General features: G+C 41.5%; 1 protein-coding gene across 1 annotated transcript in view; it reads right to left on the bottom strand.

Moving 5' to 3' along the window:
• REPS2 (RALBP1 associated Eps domain containing 2) overlaps positions 1–17,381 on the bottom strand; it is a 70,203-nt gene that overhangs the window by 49,937 nt on the left and 2,885 nt on the right. Inside the window, exons 4-10 of the mRNA XM_009884781.1 lie at positions 15,567–15,715; positions 13,934–14,057; positions 11,045–11,142; positions 9,131–9,269; positions 7,208–7,271; positions 5,279–5,421; positions 1,093–1,187 (exon numbers count right to left, since the gene is read on the bottom strand). Of these exons, the coding sequence (XP_009883083.1) occupies positions 1,093–1,187; positions 5,279–5,421; positions 7,208–7,271; positions 9,131–9,269; positions 11,045–11,142; positions 13,934–14,057; positions 15,567–15,715 (812 nt within the window). The remainder of the gene's footprint in view (positions 1–1,092; positions 1,188–5,278; positions 5,422–7,207; positions 7,272–9,130; positions 9,270–11,044; positions 11,143–13,933; positions 14,058–15,566; positions 15,716–17,381) is intronic.

The raw sequence follows: 17,381 nt of genomic DNA, 5'->3' as shown, positions 1-17,381 counted from the left end.
ACCCAGACCTTAGATGGTAGTTCCTTAGACTATGTCAGGGCTGGATATTAAAATGGAGACTGAATTACCGACAGCAGAACTATGAATGACCATACTGTACAGAGCCTGGAATAGTTTCAGTCTCCAAAGAAGTAAAGTACGAGAAATCAGAACAAGCTAACATATTTTTCTTATCATCATCAAAACTGGGGGAGATGAGTGTGGAAACAGAGTGCAGTAAATGGAAGAAACACTCAAGACCCAGATGGTCTGGAGTACCTGACTGGAACAGGGTCTGCACCTGAAGCCTGACATTTTCAAACAATTCCAATTCAGGAGATACTTCACATGAGCACTGTCCTTGTGCCACCACCCCTCCTGCAGTGTGGGCTTTGACCCTCATCCCCGGCTCCCAACGCAGGAGGGCTAAATGCAGCGCAGCGGTACATGAACAGGTAAGGTGCATTCCTCCCCACAGACTCCAACATCACACCGGGCTGGAGTTCCTCTGTGACTACTGTGATCTCCACTTTTTAGGAATATCTTTTGAAAAGCCTGTCAGCCCTTTCCACACACTGAACAACCTGCTGAGAGAGGGGGCTGAGACGGCTTAATGGTGAACTCAGAGACTCCTAAAGTCATAGAATCACAGAACTGTTTAGGTTGGAAGGGACCCTAAAGATAATCTAGTTCCAACGCCCCTGCCATAGGCAGGGACACCTCCCTCTAGACCAGGTTGCTCAAAGCCCCATCCAGCCTGGCCTTGAACACCTCCAGGGATGGGGCATCCACAACTTCTCTGGGCAACCTGTGCCAGTGCCTCACCACCCTCAAAGTGAAAAATTTCTTCCTAGTATCCAATCTTAATCTACCTTCTTCCAGTTTGAAGTCATTCCCCCGCTTCCTATCACTACATGCCCCTGTAAAAAGTCCTTCCCCAGCTCTCCCGTAGGCCCCCTTTAGGTACTGGAAGGCCACAATAAGGTCTCCCCGAAGCCTTCTCAAGTCCTCTCAAAGACTCACAGTTCTGCTGCTATGCATACTGCAGTCATGGTGAAGCTGGGCTATTCCTCTCCACTTGGCAAGGTAACTACCTTGCTTACCCCTTCTTACCTCCGTTCGACTGAAGTCCCGAGATGGCTGACCGCCTGGCAACGACTCAGAATAAGAATCAAATAGTGAGCAGTCACGCATGGGCTTCAGAGAAGCTGCAGGGGGAAGAAAAAAAAAAAGAAAACAAAGAAAAAAAGGAAAAAAGAAAAAAGGAAAAAATGAAAAAGGAAAGAGAAGAAAGAAAAAATGAAAAAGGAAAGAGAAGAGAAGAGAAGAGAAGAGAAGAGAAGAGAAGAGAAGAGAAGAGAAGAGAAGAGAAGAGAAGAGAAGAGAAGAGAAGAGAAGAGAAGAGAAGAGAAGAGAGAAAAAAAAACAGAAAAAAAAGAAAAGAGAGACATGCCAAGTCTTTGGTTAATACACACTTCTTAAAAACCTGTTCCAGCATGATTTTGCCCATTGTTTCTACATATCAGAACTGATCTATAAGCCACGGATGACAAAAACCATGAAGAAAATCCTTCGATTTTGAATAATTCAATGTCATGAAAGGGATAGCATGTATAATTTCCATTGTAGAAAAAACTTTGAAATTTGGGAAAAGTTATTGTTAGTAAATATTAACTGCCAAACAACAACTGTTTATTTGCATTTTTCCTCCACACAGTCTAGTATCAACTTAATTTGCCTTACAGTTTATACCTTGCTGGCTTAGAAATGTTAAAGGTACTTACTAAACCTTCAACTCTGATTTTTGACATTCTGAATACTGGAAGTACAGTAGAATCTACATATACGCTAAAATTGAAGGCCAACAAAAAGCAAGGAAACAAACCACATATTTGCTGCAGTATGTACCATCTGCGATATTCTTTAACGAAACAGCATTGAGAGCAAGGGGAAAAACAAGGGAAAAAAAAACCCCAACAACAACCAACTCTAACTTCTCACAGCAATATGCACAAGAACCTCATCTCTATTCCGTAAGCTGAGGTCCTTCTGCTGATACAACCCCAGGATTAGTTCCTCTGACATAAATCTGTCTTCACAGCTGGAAAATAGTTTTTCTTTAAGATCAATTTATTGAAAAGCAGAATAACCAGTTCTCAGGTCAAACATCTAGTTTCTGGCTAGCATCCAGTTTATCTGAATAAATTAAGCTCTTGCAAAATCTGTCTTAATTTACAATACAGTGGGTTACATACAGATCTTTCATGCATTTTGCAAATTTGTTTTAAGAAAAACTTCCAGAAAAGAAGGTGGTGGGTCAAATTGTTCATGGAGATGTGCCAAGATAGTACTTGGCCCTGCCCTTGTAGTTTATAGAACAAGCCACAAAACGAACAAGATGAATTCGTCTTACACTCCCAGCCACTTTATTGGAAGCTTTAACACTCTTATCAGACACAAATATTTCACTTGAACCAAATTCTGCCTCATTCTGAAACTAATACAACCACCTAATGAAAATGAGTTTCCAGTCATCTTCATCAGGTTCCTAATAAGCAAAATCACAGAAATCATATTATGAAAATAGGAAAACAAAAAATTTCTCTCAAAAATTTCTTCTGAAATTTTAGGTAAGTGTATGAGGCACTTGCTTACTTGTCAATGCTTTCATTTCAGAAGTTCATACAACCAGGGTTCTACACCTTCTTGTGATTCATAGTATCACAGTGTGTTGAAATGTTCTGGTTTTTATTACACAGAATGGTCAGGGTTGGAAGAGACCCCTGGAGATCATCTAGACCAAACCCCTTGCCCGAGCAGGGTCACGTACAGCAGGTTGCACAGGATGGCGTCCAGGAGGGTTTTGAATGTCTCCAGCGTCGGAGACCCCACCAGCTCTCTGGGCAGCCTGTGCCAGTGCTCTGCCACCCTCAAAGTAAAGAAGTTCCTTCTCATGTTAAGATGGAACTTCCTATATTCAAGTTTGTGACCACTGCCTCTCGTCCTGTTGCTGGGCACCACTGAAAAGAGTCTGGCCCCATGCCCCTGGCAACCTCCCTTTATATATTTGCAAGTATTGATAAGATCCTCCCTCAGTCTTCTTTCCTCTAGACTAAAAAGGCCCAAGTCCCTCAGTCTTTCCTCATAAGAAAGATGCTCCAGTCCCCTAATCATCTTTGTAGTCCTTTGCGGGACCCTCTCCAGCAGTTCCCTGTCCTTCTTGAACTGGGGAGCCCAGAACTGGACACAGTACTCCAGATATGGCCTCACCAGGGCAGAGTAGAGGGGGAGGATGACCTCCCTCGACCTGCTGGCCACACTCTTCTTGATGCACCCCAGGATGCCATCCGCCTTCTTGGCCGCCAGGGCACATTGCTGGCTCATGGTCATCCTGTTGTCCACCAGGACTCCCAAGTCCCTTTCCACAGAGCTGCTCTCCAGGAGGTCAGCCCCCAACCTGTACTGATGCATGGGGTTATTCCTCCCCAGATGCAGTACCCTATACTTGCCCTTGTTGAATTTCATTAGGTTCCTCTCTGCCCAACTCTCCAGCCTGTCCAGGTCACGCTGTAAGGGGGCACAGCCTTCTGGTGTGTCAGCCACTTCTCACAGTTTTGTGTCATCAGCAAACTTGCTGATGGTACACTCTATCCCTTCATCCAGGTCATTGATGAATATATTGAATAGGACTGGACCCAGTACTGACCCCTGAGGGACACCATTCGTTACTGACCTCCAACTAGACTCTGCACCACTAACCACAACCCTCTGAGCTCTCTGTCAGCCACTGTTCAATCCATCCCACTGGCCATTCATCTAACCCACACTTCCTAAGATAAGTCTTTCAAAAGACAGATTTCTGAATCCTGACTAGGCAGCAGAACAAGCACGAGACGTTTTCAGACCCTCAAGATAACCAGAATTAGTATCTTAGCTGAGGTATTTAGAGGGTCCACAACAAACAATTAGTCCTTTCACCTCTTCCACATACATCAGCTTAAAACGCTTGGTTGCGTGCAACACATGAAACAATCATCTAAGAAAATGGTAAAGACCCCAGTGCTGAAAGGGACAAATTATGGAAAAAGAGGACTCCCAAGGAACAATCACAGCTTACCATGCTCGTCCTCCCATTGACATAATGATTCCTTACTACTGGAGACAGCTATTTCCATTGCAGTCTTACCCAAAAATGCTTAATGTGAAGACACGCCAAAAGAACCTGCATGGAGGAGCTTACAAGCTAATTTATGATGAGAACAGGCATGAGAGTAGTGAACAAAGTGGTGGTCCTGGAGGGAAAGGGTAGTTGTAATTATGACAAGGGAATTTAATTAGAGAGACTAAAAGTGATGAAGACTTGAAGTGCAGGTTTTACAGGAGCTTCTCTGCTTTGGATATGAAGATAGCGGATTATAAGGAACATGACTCCACCAGAAATTACTTCACAAATCTGATACAGGGTGAACATTTAATTTTCCTAACTACAGCTTGATTTGCTCTTTTCCCGTCTTTTAATAAATTCAGTGTCATCAAATTTAATGGAGATTTTATTAGGTCTTAAATATTATCCCTTAGCACTGTAATTATCATCTGTGATTAATCCTCCTTGCCCTAGAAAGTCATGCACATTTTTTAGATGGAACAGTATATATTTCAATGTTCATTTATAATTAAGAGAGACGTAACTGTAGAGAACAAATGAAAGGGCAGGTCTCTCACCGCACATTGTTATGGAGGTATGTTATATTTTGGATTAATTTATCCTTGGGCTACACAAACTGTTGTAATCCCCCTGCCATTACTGCAAATTACTTCTAGAAGAATCTGTGGATTACATAAAATGAATTACAAAAAAATTCAACCTTTGATACAACCGGTAACTGCATCCAACAAAATGTATTAGCATAGTAAGTTCTAAAGCAGTCCAGTATCATTTTCAACACAGCTTCTAGAAGGAAAATCACCAAAAGAGTTAACAGCCATATAAATCTTGTTAGATTATCTTTGCTACAGATAATCACCTGCCACTTTAGCTGTAATGATACCTGAAGCACTCTGGAGCAGAGAGGCAGAAGTTAAGGGGCAGGTAACCATTGCAGGAAATATTGCATCACTATTTTGTGCTTTTACACATTCCTTCTTCAGCAATCACCTCATAAGCACAATTAAAAATGCATGTGTTAAAAAGCAACCAGAGAGCCATTACGCAGCGTAGAACCCCATCCTACCTGCAGGATGGGAAATGGAATCTGTCTTAACACGCACGTTGGAACCCGACCTGCCCCAGGGACATTACCTGCTTGAAGGTACTCGGGCAGCAGCGTCTCCGGCAGCGTCTCCGGCAGCTGGTAACCGTTCTTCCTCGCAACCACGAGGTGGAAAGCGGCACAAAACTCCGGGAGTGTCAGCGCTCCGTCGCAATCCACGTCGCTCAGCTCCCTGCGGGTATGACAGGCACGCGTTTTCCAAGCCATTACCACAGGGAAACAAACATAGGTGTGCAAACACGGGCAGACGGAAATGCAACTTTGAGAAGGGATATTTTAATATAAGACCAGCATCTCTGTCCTTTGCACTTGATCCTAACTTGTACATTTGGCTCAGGGAAGATGAAACAAGGTCGTTTTCTAATACTGACTATTTTTTTAATAAAACACATTTTTTGTTATACATTGTACCATATAATATGATTGTATGTATATATTATAACACAAAATACATATCATAGAATCATAGAATTGTTGAGGTTGGAAGGGACCTTTAAAATCATCAAGTCCAACCATTAACCTAACCTGACAAAACCAATTCTAAACCATGACCTCCATATCCTTTACTTCCAAGGGTGAAATCAACTTTCCAATGGTTGGAAGAACTTTTGGCCAATCCATGCAGGATCTTAAACCAGTTAAAGCAGAAAAACTTTAAAATGGACTTCAGGACTATTGACTAGTCTAAAGAAAAGAACTAAATTAATGCTTTTGACAAGTTTAAATGTTATTGTTAACTTTTCACTAAAGCGGTTCTCTCTTTAATTCTAGGATGCTTCTCAAACACTAAAACTGGACTTCAGAAATTCAATTAATTTTATAAATTAACTCTTTGCAAGAATTAAGCAAAATTTTATCATGAGCACATGGGATAAAACAAATAAACATATTACTTCCTAGTCTTTGAAAGTAATGAGTATTTTTCAAGCTGTTGGGGTTACAGTGACAAAGACCGAAACATCCCATGTGTTTAACACAGCAACACAACCTGATAAATCATATCATCAGAAAAGTACAAGTATCTACTAGAAAGGAATACGTTTCTTTAAATCTTGCACAGAAAGCAACTTGTGCCAGCAATAACAATAAAATGTGTTTTGTTAACATATTGGATTAATCCATTCTTCTTCAGATATCTTAAATTTAAATTCCAATATTCACCTCCCCCAACACTATGTTTCTTCAGTTGTTTTTTTTGTTCTGTTTTCAAAACTGACAATCCGCTTTGAAAAGATTCCAGACATATTCTTTGACCCCGACAGATGTTTAGGCTCTTGCAAGCTTTTCTTCTCATCTCTCTTCATGAAAGCATATATAAAAGTAAAACATCTATCAGCATTTCTGATCAACGTTTAAAACTGTTTGTTCTTCCTATCTGAGATGCAAGGATGACACTGAATTACAAAGCACCACCTTGTTTATGAAAATATAATAGAACCTCTGTCAAATTTTATCATGTACAGTTCCATCCGCAATCATTTCTAAATAAGCTCATTAAAAGTAAGCGTGCTGCTTCATTAGAAAAGCACTGATGAATTATGTAGTTGTACTTACTAAAAATTAGGCATTAATTAGGCCTCCTCTGACAAAACACAGCCTGAAACATAAAACCAACGCCACATCTAAAACATTCCAGAGGTGCTTTTCCTCTGTGTCGTTTCATGAAAAATGTCAGTTCATTGAGCTAATGATGCTGCTCAGAATATACTTAAGAACAGCTCTCAGTTTTATCGCTGTTCAAACCCTCCCAGTCCTGCTGAGCAGGGGAACATCTCTACAGAAAACAAGCGTGTCAGGAAGATCAATGAGCACCCTGCTGCTTGGGCCTGAAAGTGATTCTGGAGATAAGAGCAATAATTATAATTGAAGACACTTTTCAAAATTTAACAAGAACTCTTGAATTAAGCATCTTTTAAAAAAAACAGGATACACATCCCCAACTCTATTACAGTACTTACCAGATGTGAGAAAGCTCTGGGATGGGCAGCTTTGATTTTGTGAAGAAATTCTTTGCCACGGAACCTGGTGGGAAACCATAGCTTATCAACCATTGGAAATTAATCCTCCAATTATTTACCTTTGGCCAGGGCTGCCGCACCAGAAGCAGCTGGTTACTTCACATCTGAGAGAAGTTCAGATTAACTGGATGCTAATATAGCTGTTGGACCATTTGTCTCTTGGTGAATAAGTGACAGAGAAAGCCAGACAGAGCTGTTGACCTCATTTCCCCATTCCCTCCACATGGGAAAAATAAAATAAATGGAAAACACGCTTCAGTACTAGTGATTCTAACCAGCATAATTAGTATGTTGCCAATGATGAAGTAACAGACACAAACAGCCCTGCTTCACCCAGAAGCCATGTGCACAGCAATACGGTGCTGTAGTGTCTGCGCTGCTCTCCCAGGACACTGCTTCAACCATGACATTTCCCTGCAGTGGCTCCAATGTTATAAAAAAAAAAAAAAGAAAAAAACCAAGAGATTTCAGATAGCGCATAGCTACTCCCCTGCTGCAGGTATCCTCACCCACCCAACCCTGCCACAACAGCCCTTCTCAATTTTCTCCCAGCTAATAAATCCATTATTTCACCATCCCATACACACAGACTGTAGAGGCAGCACAAGATCCCTGTACCCTGGGAGCCCTTCCTGCATATAGGCTTACAAAATGTAAGGCAGCGTCACGCAGAGACTTCCAAGGTCTAAACCACTCTTCCCCTTGTTCATTCAGGTCAGATCACCCACCACAGGGCATAAGAAAAGCTGTTGCTGGGGCAGGTCCAAGACTCACCCAGCACAGCATGTCCTCTCCAACACCGGATGCCAAGAGAGGACTATGTGACCATGACAAAGCCACGTGATAATATGTACCTCCTGAATATCCTCCAACCTCTGATCACCTGCAATTCAAGAACCTTCTCAACCAGGGGTAGCACTTAAATATTCAGTAAATTCTGACAGATTTTTCCATCACAGATTTCTCAAGCGACTTCGTAAAACCTGGACAAACCTCTAGCATCTGTATCACCCTGCAGCAAGGATTTGTACAACTTAATTGTTTTAGGATGCTGTGGAAGCTCAAATTTATTGTTTATAAACAGTCATTTTGGACGTTCAAAGACTGCCTGAGAATCTTGCTCAACATAAAGGGAAACGCACAGCTACCTGAGAGGCTGTATATGTACACATACATAGACACACAGTTACAGACATATGTAAGTCTGTGAGGAAATACAATGTTGTTGAACAACCATTTTCTCTTTTGCACAAATTACATGAAGGAATTTTAACTGAGGCAAGGAAATGGTGAAGCACTCATTTCCGTCAGCAGCAGTTAATTTATTTAAACTTTTGGCTGGATCCGAGACCCTGAACCCCAGTAACAGAGCAGGGCTCAGTAAAACCTCAATTTGAAGCCTGTAACATCTTCCTTGCCAGACCAACTGTCTGTACCTGCAGTGACTCCTCTCACAAGCAGCCTGGTCCTCCTAGTCAGGATGGAAATGCAATCTCAATACGCTGTTAACACCGCTTTTGCCATGTGTGTCCTCTCCAGGATTTGCTTTTAATCACCTGAAGGTCAAAATCTCAGCCCCTCAGAGCCATAAACACATAAAATAAACATTTTATTTTTTACTGAATCTCAACATTTCTCTCTTAGACGTAATTATTTTCCTAAAATCAGGACACTTAGGAAAAAACATAATGCCTACAATGTTGGTTTGCTCTTTGAGTTGGCTGCCTTTAAAAAGCAAATGCAATCAACTCTCTCTTATAAACTCACCCCAGAGAGAATAAAGAATTAATTTACCTAGTTAACACTTCGCACCTTTCAGCCTGTGCCCTCTACTCGACATGCACCGTGTTTGGTAAAAATTACCTGAAATAAAGGAGTTCAGGTCGGGCTGCAGGGACCTGAACTGGTTGATGTAGTAGTCTCGCTGCTCTTCCGTTATCCTCCAAGGGTCATCTGAGTAGTGGGCGCTGCTGTCCGGCTGCTCCCGCTCAGCTGAAAGAGACTGAAGGGAGGGAGACTGGCACCGGCCGCAGGCGGGGGACCAGAAGGGCCAAACGAGGCATGACAACCTCAAGAAAACAGATTCACTCTCCCCTATTAGCAGACATGTACTTTAAAAAGACAAGAAGCAGAAATGGCCACGCTGATTACCACCCCACTACGCATCTGTTAAAGCTGAAGCTAGTATTATGTATCCTTACCCAGGCAATTAAAGGAAGTTTTTACTTGACTGAAGGCAAAAGAAAAAGGAAATCTTAGTACTGCTGACCGCAAATAGGAAAAGTCCAAGTCCTTTATTACCCCTAGACTCATTTTGGCTGCCATGCATTACAACCCTGAACTGCACACTGTACACCCGAAACTGATGGAACCAGTAAAGGACCTAAAGCTGTATTTATGCAGCACAGCGCATGAAAATTTAGCTTGGCTAAGAAACTCCACATTTAATCTAGGAGCGGTGCTGTAAGTATGGAGCTGTACCATTTCTGGACCCTCAGCTCATGTAGGTAACTCAGCACACATTACGTGGAGTGAGGGAGACACGCAAACCTCTAAAGACCTCCTTGACCTTCTGTCACTTCTCACAGTTCAAGTAAAAATAGTGCTTCAGGAAAAATAATATTCTGGAGGAGAAGGACATTTTATTCATTTATGTCTTTGCTTTCTGATTGACTTGTTTAAGGGAGATCAGTATGTTTGATAGGTTGGGTGGTGGTGTTTAGAAGGGGGCTACTGGCACAATTAGTGTCTTCGTTAAACCAGAATGACTTAATATTTCAGATGCTTTAGGCCTGGATGACAACACTCAAAGAGGGAGGGCAAGAATGAACAATAACCAGCTCTGCAACCCTTTCTCTGACATACCTGCCCATTTCCTAAGAATCAAACACAAAACACCGGTTCTGAAATACAAAGAAAGATCCCTGAAACAGGCAACATCATGAAGCTGTAAATTAGTTTTCCTTTCAAAGTGCTGTGCAAATGCACCCCATTTCATTCCAAGTTAGCACAAATGGAGTGACGCTACCTGTAGATTTTTTCCTGAGGCTCAGGTGACATGTCACTATGGGTGTGAGGTGCTAAGCACTAGGGAAAAGGTACAGAGTCTCCAAGTCTTACTTACTCAGGAAAAGCTCCCCCTTAGGAGAGCTTTGTCCTTCCTTAGGGCAAACTACCTGTTTGCGTAAGTGCACAGCAGGCATACTGGAACATCGGAAAGATCCGCTTTTGCAGCCAGCAGGAAAAAATAGGACTCATCTCATAAAAGCAAACAAATGTCCAGAAATTCATTTATTCTGTTTGAGATGCAATTTAACCAACTGGGGTAAAAAAAACAGAATACGCAGAATATTAGGCCATAAATTCTGTGCGTGTGTTACAGATGGCATTCTAAGTCAAGCAGGAATCTCTATGAAACCTCATGTATTTTGAGTGGAAATATTTTACTTTTGCTAAGATAATGTCTTTTTTTTTTTTTTTTTACTTTTGAACTGAAGAGTCTCAGTCTAGTTTTCCTATCTATGCTATTTGGTGCTTCTCATTCTATTTATCATCAGCTATTTAATTAATTGTATTATTTATATTAATTTCTTCTTCCTATCAGCTTTGTTTTTTACTTTTTCATATACTGAAAAAGCATGCTTCACCCTCCAGTCTACAAACACCACGGAGAACATTTTTACTTTTGAAGTGAGAGGAGTTCTGCCTTTTTTTTTTTTTTTAATTTCTCTATTGTTTGGTAGTAGTACTACTAATGAAAAACACATAATTCATTACCCGATTAAGAGTTGAACAGGCGAGTGCAGGTTTGGCTCCATAATTCCCTGATGATGGTCCATCTTGCTGGTGAGTAGAGTGTCTGATTTCATAAGGAGCTACAGACATTTAAAATAAAGTATATAAATGAAAGGATAATCAGAAAGATTCTACTAGGCTGAAGGAAAAAATTAAACACCACAAAGTCAAGAATCTAGCTTGTGAACCTAGTATCATAGCATTAAAGTCCATTTTGTCTTCTGCAACAAAATTCCAGACACATACATGTCTTGCACATTATATCATTCTACTTCAGACATAACTGACGGAAACTGTCAGTTATGTATTACCAGATAACAGAAATCATTGTTCATCATGTTGAAATATGTATTTATATAGCCTGTTTACAAATGTATACATTTTATATACTTATATATAGCAAAAAAATGCATTGCAAATAAGAAGAAATAATTCAACTGAACTACAAAAAAATATGCTTTGACAATGCTATCAAACAGTAAATCACTAATTTTTCATACACTTTTCTTTTCCGTTCCCTAATTTCTGTTGAAAAATCAAAACACATGACTCGCCACTTCACATTCTTTGGAGTAAAGTTAGTAAAGAAAAGTAACAATTACTTCTTCTTTTGCTGAAGTAAGCCACTTACGTTCCACTGCAGCAAATATAGTAAGTGGTGACATAACAGCACGTTTAAGAACAATGTTTTAAAAATAGGTCATGTATGGAAACAGAAAGGCAACTCACTTGCAAACCCTTCCAGAGCCGAGAACTTCTGCTGCCAGTCTATTTAAAATGTACCCCTACAAAGGCAGTCTTAGCAGACTTCTGTCTTAACACAGAACTTAAAAGACTCTTGATGAAAAGTGAGACCAAGAAATCTTAAAAATTTTGAGCTCAGGAAGACCTCAAAAATTACACCCTTAACCCCCTCGCATTCCTGAGTGGTCTTATCCTGTATTGGTATCTAGTTTTATGCCTGTGTATGTAACTTCTAATTTCAGAAAAAAAACACAGGAAGGAAGTTGCGAAACATACAGATGCCCTTGGAGAGAAGACTTAGGCACAAGGCCACACTGCTGTGTGTTTGCTAGCAAGAAAAGCTCCCAAAACTGTCACAAAAAGAGTATACAGTCATGTTTGCAGTGCAGAGGGCTGCCCTTGAAGACACACTGTCCAGTTTCAGGGTCAGACTTGCAGTACAGAACAGCCCACCCGGCTCAGCGCTGTGGCACTGGCACCTCCTGCGCCACATACACGAATGCGATGGCTTTCAGACCCACGTTCCGAGTGCTCTTCAAAAAACTGGAAGGGTCCTAATCTTAAAGGCCAGGAAGAACCAATAGGTCACTGAGCCTGGGACTTGGCATGGGACATAAAATGTTACCTGCTTACTGCCACTGAGAACACATTCGGCCAAAGTATCCCCAGTGGTGCTAAAATAGGAGAGATTTCCTATCTGGAAAACAGGAGTAATTCCCTTTCTGGAAAATAACCATAGTGTTCTACATGTCTAAGATTTTATCACCTTAAAAATTCAAGTGGTTGAATAATTAATTTCAGAAGACAACAGCTGGATTGGATGTCTCTACTCACTTTGCACAGCCACTGACTCCATGAGAAATTTCACTAAAGTTACGATTGCAACCAAATTCAGAGGGGGGAAAAAAAAAAAAAAAAAAAAAAATCAACACCCAAAATACACCGCCACCCCCAAAGCACTGACAGATCTGGGACAGAGTCCCAGAAAACAGCAAAGTTCATGACATGTAACACGGTCCGCTGCTCCCAATGGCCATCTCCTGCCCAGCTCTTTAGGGTGAGAGTATCTGCCACATGTCTTCTTCACTGGAGCAGAACATGCGTCGTACCAGAAGACAACCTCGCTAGTCTTGCTTATTTTAGAAGTCAACTGTCACTGTTTTGATCAGTTATGCCACGGGTGGGGTGGGGAAAAATCCCACCTCTGAACAAACCAAGTCTACCTAACCAGCAAATGAGTAGCTGTGACTTTCACGTGAAGGCCACTTGTTAGCATTGAACACATTCTTATCATGGCTGTAGTGAGTTTCAAAATCTTGTAATAGCTCTGGTTTTTCACTCGTTTGTAAACGAGAACAACAGCTAAAGGTCTAGCATGCTCCACTCCTCACTCACTGCAAACACACAGAGATAGCGGGACGATGGAGGGATGATATACACCAATGCCCACTGTTGCCACCATCTTGGTCACCAGATGTTGCCATTAGGAGAGCACAGGCAACTTACTATTAGCAGGAGCTTGTACAACCTTAGTAAAACTGGCTTCTGCCCCACTACCCTCTTACTAAAATCAGAAAGTTTGGCCACCTACTCTAACAGCAGTGAGATCAAGGACAGAGCATCCATGCAGTGCCTTATTTTTGTCTGTTTTGCCTAAGTTACATTGTGGGATTGTTTTTATATTCATGTCCTATTGTTATTTCCATTACAAAACCAGAGAGATTATTGTTTGTTCTTGCAAAGGAAGGTTCACCGTCAATCTGAAAACTAATAGAGCAGCTACTGAAGTCAGGAGTGGGCTTTTCTTCCTCTCTAATGAAACCAAATGCTGAACTGAAAACACTCGCTCTGAAAATACTCACAAACGCTCTGTCACTGGGATATATTGCACGTAGTTTTGTCAGAGATTAGGTATTAGCATTTACCTGTGAGCAGTGACACATAAATCTAACTCATTTACCAGAAAGCGAACAGGATTGAGCAATCAAAATAAAATCAGATGATTGAATTGTTTTCCAAAATACAGGTCTAATTAAATGTTAAAATCTTTAGGCTGATTGTCAGTAGCATTTGAAATTTGGATGCTTCTGAGAAGACAAAAAAAAAAAAAAAGAATCTTTAACCTACCTCCATGCTGCTGCTCCAGCCCACTTCTTGATTTACCATATCCATAACTTAAAGGTATTCTCTGGTAAGTAGATGGAGAAGCAGGAGGTGAGCAGATTGGAGACATCGGTGGAGACTTGGGTTCCTATTTCAAAAACACACCGACACAAAATGGAATTCTGAGGCGGCAGCAAAACAACTAAGTAATCCTGCATGGGGATGTGAGCGCGTACTGCCTGATGGACAAAGAAAAGGCAAATGCTGTAGTTCCCTGAGGCCCTTTATTTCCAAGAAAGGCTACTTAAAATCAAAAGTTGGTAGACTGAATTTGGTATTGAGCCTTCTAGAGGTAAAGCATGGCAACGGCATTAGCAAAGCTTTACAATGAACAGTTTAAGGTATTTTACTTCCAAAAGATACCTGAAGTAGTATAAGTAGAATGCTTAATGTGAGCAGGTATCTTTGAATTTACATAACACATTTAGTTAGGGTGAGTGCATTCTTTGTAAGAGAGCATTTTTCATACAAAACACTTACAACAAAATAAAATAAATCTCTGAATTGATATTTTAAGCGCTCTGTGGATTTGTAGGTGTTACTGAGTATCTAGAGTGTTCTCTTTACCTTGACTTACAGATTGTTTAAGAAGAGGCTGTGATCCTGAAACAGTTTACTGCGTAAAAAGGAAAATATAAGACAACACAGATAACCTAGATGGAGCCAGGGGTTTGAGGGCAGCGCTCTGTTTCAGTGTCAGTGCATGCAGGCAGATAGGCATACATGCTCTTCCTCCTCATCCTGTTATTCCATGTGTGGATCTTGTCATCACCTCATTCCTGTTGGTCGACCTCAAGCTGGGGATGCCGTTACTCACACCAACGCACCGTGTGATAAACGTGCGCGCACGTTACGGGACGATAAAGCATGTGCCATCAGGCATTTACAACATGACCTGATATGGTACCAGAAGAGAAGGTGTCAAGCGCGGGGAAAATTATGAAAATCAAGGTTGCGCTGAGAAGCAGCCTGTATCTGAATAAGTGCTTTCAACTCTTCTAAATACACATAATAGAAATCTCCTTTAGACTGCTTTATTAAATTGGCAACTCAGAACAACAGACACTGGGACGATGTTCCACTGAGGACAAAAGAAAAGCAGATTTCTTCCAGACTGCTCCTAGGGAGGTTAGAATGGAAGAAAACCCAGTGGCCTTATCCCACCCAGAAATAGCAGCTTGTGATTCAACACCTCTTCTCCAACCGACCATTTCTGTAGTGATTAAGGATCATACGAGAAATCGCTCACTTTCCTGCTATGTTTCACAGAAAAATTTCTACTTGCTGCTCCTCCCCTAGTCCTCTCCAAGAAACAGAGTTGGACTAAGGAGGAGGACAACACAAAGAACTTATGCAGAATATTACAGGGCTGACAGCTTTATACAAGCACATATAGAGAATTTCCCTTCAGGGATGCAATTGGGATGCATCAAAATCAGAGCACAGTCCTGATGGGGATTACTTGCACACCAGGAGTTTATCTGCTGTCTAGTACTGCAAAATTGATTAAGCCCACATGAGTGTAATCGTTTACAGGGCTGGACTCACAACACGGATGCTTAACGACATATTGGCCTGAAGGAGATGGACCTGTTACCTGCTTCTCCCCTTCATCTGTTCTTTTGTAGGAATTTTTTTCCAAAGTTGCATGTGGAACCTGAAATTTAACTCCATGGAGTTCTGCTGGAGTCCCGTAACGTACTTCACTGTCATTTTTCAGCGCCATAAACCGGGGCAGAGGCAATTCTTCATTAAAAGAGAGAAAAATTCAACTACAGACTACAGAACATTAAAAGTACTTTAAGCAGTATCATCTTGTAAAACCAACGAAAAGTTTATCTATAAAAGAGTACTATTTATATTTTGTAACATTTGTAAGTCTGGAACTTCTACGATTATTTTATGTCTTAATAAAAATGTGAATGTCACACAAAGCTACATTCACTAGCTTAATATATAATCTCTCCATGCAAAGAGAAAGAAATAAGCCCTGTGCACATTATTAAAGCAAGTGGCAAACTCATTTCCTGCCTTCAAAACGTTGTCTGTAATGAAAAGAATAGTTTCGCACAGAAACTGTGGTACTGATGAATTAATCCGTCAGGATCACAGTATCCTCAACACTGCCATCATAAAAAGAACAAATGAAAAATGGTAGGGTTCAGAGATCACGCCAAGGCCTGGCGAGATGACTGTGTCAAAAGGTCCCATGTCATGTCTCCTCTGCAGAGCAGAAGAGTGACACTTTGTCACTCTTTAATATGCTTCACGGTTATTTTGAAGAAACACCATTTATTTCTGTGCACAGTCACCCTGAAAGATCAATACAATTAAAAATAATAGAACGCTCAAAACCAAGCAAAGCCATATATCACCTCTAATCATTTACGTCTACAGCTACTACCAGGAAGAAAAAGAAATCAACTGGAGTTCAGTGCATGTTACTCACGCCACTCTAAAGACACTCACACATTTCAAGAGAAAATGTAATTAACACTGGAAGCGTTTCAGTAACAATAAGCAAGCAGGATATCAATACAAGGATTGCGAGTACCCTTCTTCACTCAAATTTGTGGCTTATTTGCAGATGCTGGCCTTGTAAAACATACACCATAAATCTCACTTAGTTCAGGTTTCTATTTTAATGACAACTGCATTCAGTCCCCTCCACTTGGTCGGGAGCTCTGCACCAGAGGAGTTCAGCTCACACAGGTCTGCACGTCCTTGCCGGCCCGGCTTTTCCCCCCGGGACGGGGCAGACCTGGGAACCCCCTCCCTGTGCCTTGCAACATAGGTGAATTTTACATCTGACTGCCCTTTGTAGGGACAGAAGGAGCAGAAGCTGCGCTGGGAGCAGTGACCTCGTTGCGAGGCTATGGGTAGGCCCTGCCTTTCCCACCTCCTGTCCCATCTCCTGGCTGGCCGCACTGCTGCCTCCAGTGGGACGGTGGCAACCGCTCCAGCCCAGAGCACGGCCTCACAGCAGGGTTCGAACGCTTGCCTGGGATGTGGGAGCTAAGGGTTCGAACCTGTTCAGGCTCAAGCCCAAGTGAAAAGCTGTGTGTTTTGAAGCCTGAGCCCTGCTGAGGCAGAGTATGCATGACCGAGGCAAGAAAGCCTGAGCCCTGCTGAGGCAGAGTATTCTTGCCTCAGTCATGCATATCGAATTCCTTCTGTTTAGTCACTATCAAGGCTTTGCAGCTAAAAGGGTCCTAGCTTTCTCTCTTCAACGCTTGAGTTTGATAAGCCTCTTTTAAGAAGCTTTTTTCTCCATCAAAAAATGGTACATTTAGCATTACTGTCAATTCACTGGGAAGAACAAAGCTCTTTTAAATTACATCTAATACACGTTTTCATACCTGCTGATAGGAAGCATGATGATTTTGTCACCATTACCCATTTATTTCAGCAG

This window comes from Charadrius vociferus, unplaced genomic scaffold (genome assembly GCF_000708025.1).
Source record: "Charadrius vociferus isolate BGI_N301 unplaced genomic scaffold, ASM70802v2 scaffold200, whole genome shotgun sequence".
NCBI classification, from domain to species: Eukaryota; Metazoa; Chordata; class Aves; order Charadriiformes; family Charadriidae; genus Charadrius; species Charadrius vociferus.
This window is presented reverse-complemented; position numbering and strand designations above follow the sequence as displayed.